Source organism: Grammomys surdaster, unplaced genomic scaffold (genome assembly GCF_004785775.1).
Source record: "Grammomys surdaster isolate TR1022 unplaced genomic scaffold, NIH_TR_1.0 126298, whole genome shotgun sequence".
Lineage (NCBI taxonomy): Eukaryota > Metazoa > Chordata > Mammalia > Rodentia > Muridae > Grammomys > Grammomys surdaster.
Window position 1 is genome coordinate 7272959 of NW_021621098.1, and position 3056 is coordinate 7276014.

At 44.0% G+C, this 3056-nt stretch overlaps 1 protein-coding gene across 1 annotated transcript in view; it reads right to left on the reverse strand.

Moving 5' to 3' along the window:
* Positions 1 to 509: 509 nt before the first annotated feature.
* Gata6 (GATA binding protein 6) overlaps positions 510 to 3056 on the reverse strand; it is a 33270-nt gene continuing 30723 nt past the window's right edge. Inside the window, exon 7 of the mRNA XM_028759516.1 lies at positions 510 to 1829. Coding sequence (XP_028615349.1) covers positions 1662 to 1829 — 168 coding nt within the window. The 3' untranslated portion in view covers positions 510 to 1661. The remainder of the gene's footprint in view (positions 1830 to 3056) is intronic.

Below are 3056 nucleotides of genomic sequence, written 5' to 3' on the forward strand. Positions count from 1 at the left end.
TATCACACCAAGAATATCTGTAAAAAAAAATTGAGAAAAAAAGTTCAAAATGCCAGACCTTCAAAGAGCCAAAGTTGAACCCCACCATTTCCAGTTGTACCAACAATCGCCTAACTTGCTAAAATCCACAACAAAGGTTATCTGGTGGGTGTCAGCCCTGCAGCCCGGAAGTGCACTTTGCAGAATGGAGGACCAGAAAGGAAAGTGTCCTGATCTAGAGCCCCAGAGTATAGTCATTCATAAATAAGTCCAGAACTGGCTAGGAAGTTTTCAAGCAGTGATCTGAAACAATGTCACTCCATAAAGGTCATATACATTTATAAAAAGTACTTTCAACTGGGACTCCATCTGCCAATTTTAAATAATCCAAGGTGCACAATAGTGCCAAAAAACCAAAATTCTTTTAAATAAAGGTCTCATGGCAGCTTGCAAATACCACGTGCACTTGTTTTATGTGACACCTTAGAGTCACACACAGCAATGAAATAAGATGACAGGAAGGAGCTCACTGTACAGAACACAAAACAATACCCTTTTTATTTTTTTAAAACTCTGGTGAAATACGTTTCCATACAATATCCCATTAAAAAAAATAATAATGTAAACCAACCTGTGGGTTAGTCACGCAGTACAGACTTCAAGAGTGTTTACAGATGCTTAGAGTATTTACAGATGCTATTCTTTAGGTAGTAAAGGTTTGTTGCAATTTCCAGCACTTTTTCCTCAGTAAAAGAAAGGGGGCTGTGTTGGTGTTCTTATATAAAAATTCATAAATGGAAAAAAGGCAGTTTCCTGAGAGAAGATTTGTTCTTGAAATCTTTTTTCTTTTAAACAATTGGAAATACAGAAGTGGACGTGGGTGTAAGAAGCATATGTCTAAAGTTAACATTTTTTTAAATTATTTTAAGTACCATTAAGTTAAAATGTTTTACATTCATTATAAAATGCTGTTAAATCTTATGCAAATGATTTAACACTGATTGCTGCAACGCAAATTGCACTTAAAAAAATTATTGTGTACATGGAAGAAAAATATCTTGTTTGCTACCCTGTTTACAAATTCCAAGTGACCTCAAATCAGCCACGTTACAATGAACGTTGAGATAAGTCAGTCAGCGTCTGTCATAATGCAATCTTGCAAACTAATATTCTTATCGAGACCCCAGGAATGCACTCAGCCTCCAGGACAGACCAAATGGCTTCCAATGCTCCTCTCCACAAACACTTGTGAAATGTGCATGTAGGTCTGGGATGAAAGGATTCTGGGATAACCAAGGTTGATCACAAGAAGCACGTGATTTGGAGCAATAACATAAACATTTTTTTTAACCTCTCAATCTTCCTTAGCAGGCAAGGCCCCAGTCATTGTCACAGTTTCTCCCACTGGTGTGAGGCAGAGCCAGAGGCAGGCTGGCTAGAAGCAGCCCAGGCTGGCGGAAGCAGGCCACATGCTCACTGTGTTGGCCCTTCCTGCAAAAGCCCATCTCTTCTTACTTCAGTAAGCTTTTTGGGAAATATATCTCTTTCAAAACAAAGGCACAGAAATCACGCATCGAAGGAATGTTATGTCTGCATTTTTGCTGCCACCTGGACTGCTGGACAAAATCAGACACAAGTGGTAGGAGGCCTTCAGAGCCCTCTCGCTGCTTGGCAGCACCTGCTCAGGCCAGGGCCAGAGCACACCAAGAATCCTGTCGTACTGAGGATGTGACTTCGGCAGGGGAGGACAGACTGACACCTATGTAGAGGCCATCTTGACCTGAATACTTGAGGTCGCTGTTTTCAGGGTTGGCACTTTCACCCACTGCAGACATCACTGATGCACCCACCTGGTAGAAGAGAATAGAGAAGGAGAGATGGTGATACATCATGTTAGCTGCCTCAACACCAGGGAGCAAATGACATAGTCAGCAAAACTAAGGCCACTCAGGAGGAAGAAATAGATTAAGGGGCTCGCACTGTACTGGCCACTGTTAGCCAGTGCCATCAGCCTGGTCCTGGCGACATTCTTAGAACAGTGCTATTAGTTTCGCAACCCGGTGACCACCCAGTACAAACAAACCATGCTGGCAAGGTACAAACTGCAAATGCCGTAGGACCAAACCCAAACAACCAGAATCTGCTTAGAATTTAAGGGACCAGCCAGACTTGCAAGGCCTCCTCAAACCTTCAGCCACAGCTGCTCACTCTCCAGTCAGACCTTTTTCCTCGCAAGACTCAGGCACCCTAAGTTCTCTCCAGCCTCCAAGGATCCAGTCCATACAGGGTATTTGTTTGAAACAGGTTATGATTGCATAAAAATTTCACCCTGCTAAATTCCTCAAACAGCCATTTTGATGTTCTGGCCAGCATTTTGAAGGACCCCAGGGCACCAGATACAGCTATGTTGAATGGGGTATGTGGGACTCAGTGTGCCCTGAAAGCAGTGCAGTCCCATGGACTCCTCTCCTCAAGCAGGGCCTGCATTTTTTCTCTAGCCCTCATGCTCCTGCAGGAAGCTGGAAGGCAGTGCCCTAGGAGAAGCCAACTGGCTTCTCTAGTCATGTGACTTACTTCCTCCCCACACAAATTTTCCAACAAAACAGACCAAACCCAACTATCCCCTGGTCCCCATCTTTCTCTTTCCCAACAAAAAAATCAGGTTGACCAAAACCCAGGAAGAAGTTGGCCTGGTAGCAAAGGTCTGAGTACTCAGAAGCTGTGGCAGGAGGATGAGAGTCCAAGACCTAGAAGCAGACATGGGAGTGAATTCCTGTAACCCAGCTTAGGAGACGGAGGAAGGAAGATGACTGTGTATCCAGGGCAAGCCTGAGCAACACAGTATTTCCTAAGCTAGCCCAGATCATAAAGTAAGATCATGGAGAGAATGGGGAGACAGACACAGAGATGCAGTTCATGCAAGACCAACCTTAGCAACACACGAACTCAAAAGTCAATATGGAAAAGAAAAGGATGGAAGAGAAAGAAGAAAGGAAGGCAGGAAGGCAAGAAGGCAGGAAGGTAGGAAGACAGGAAGGCAGGAAGGCAGGAAGGCAGGAAGGCAGGAAGGCAGGAAG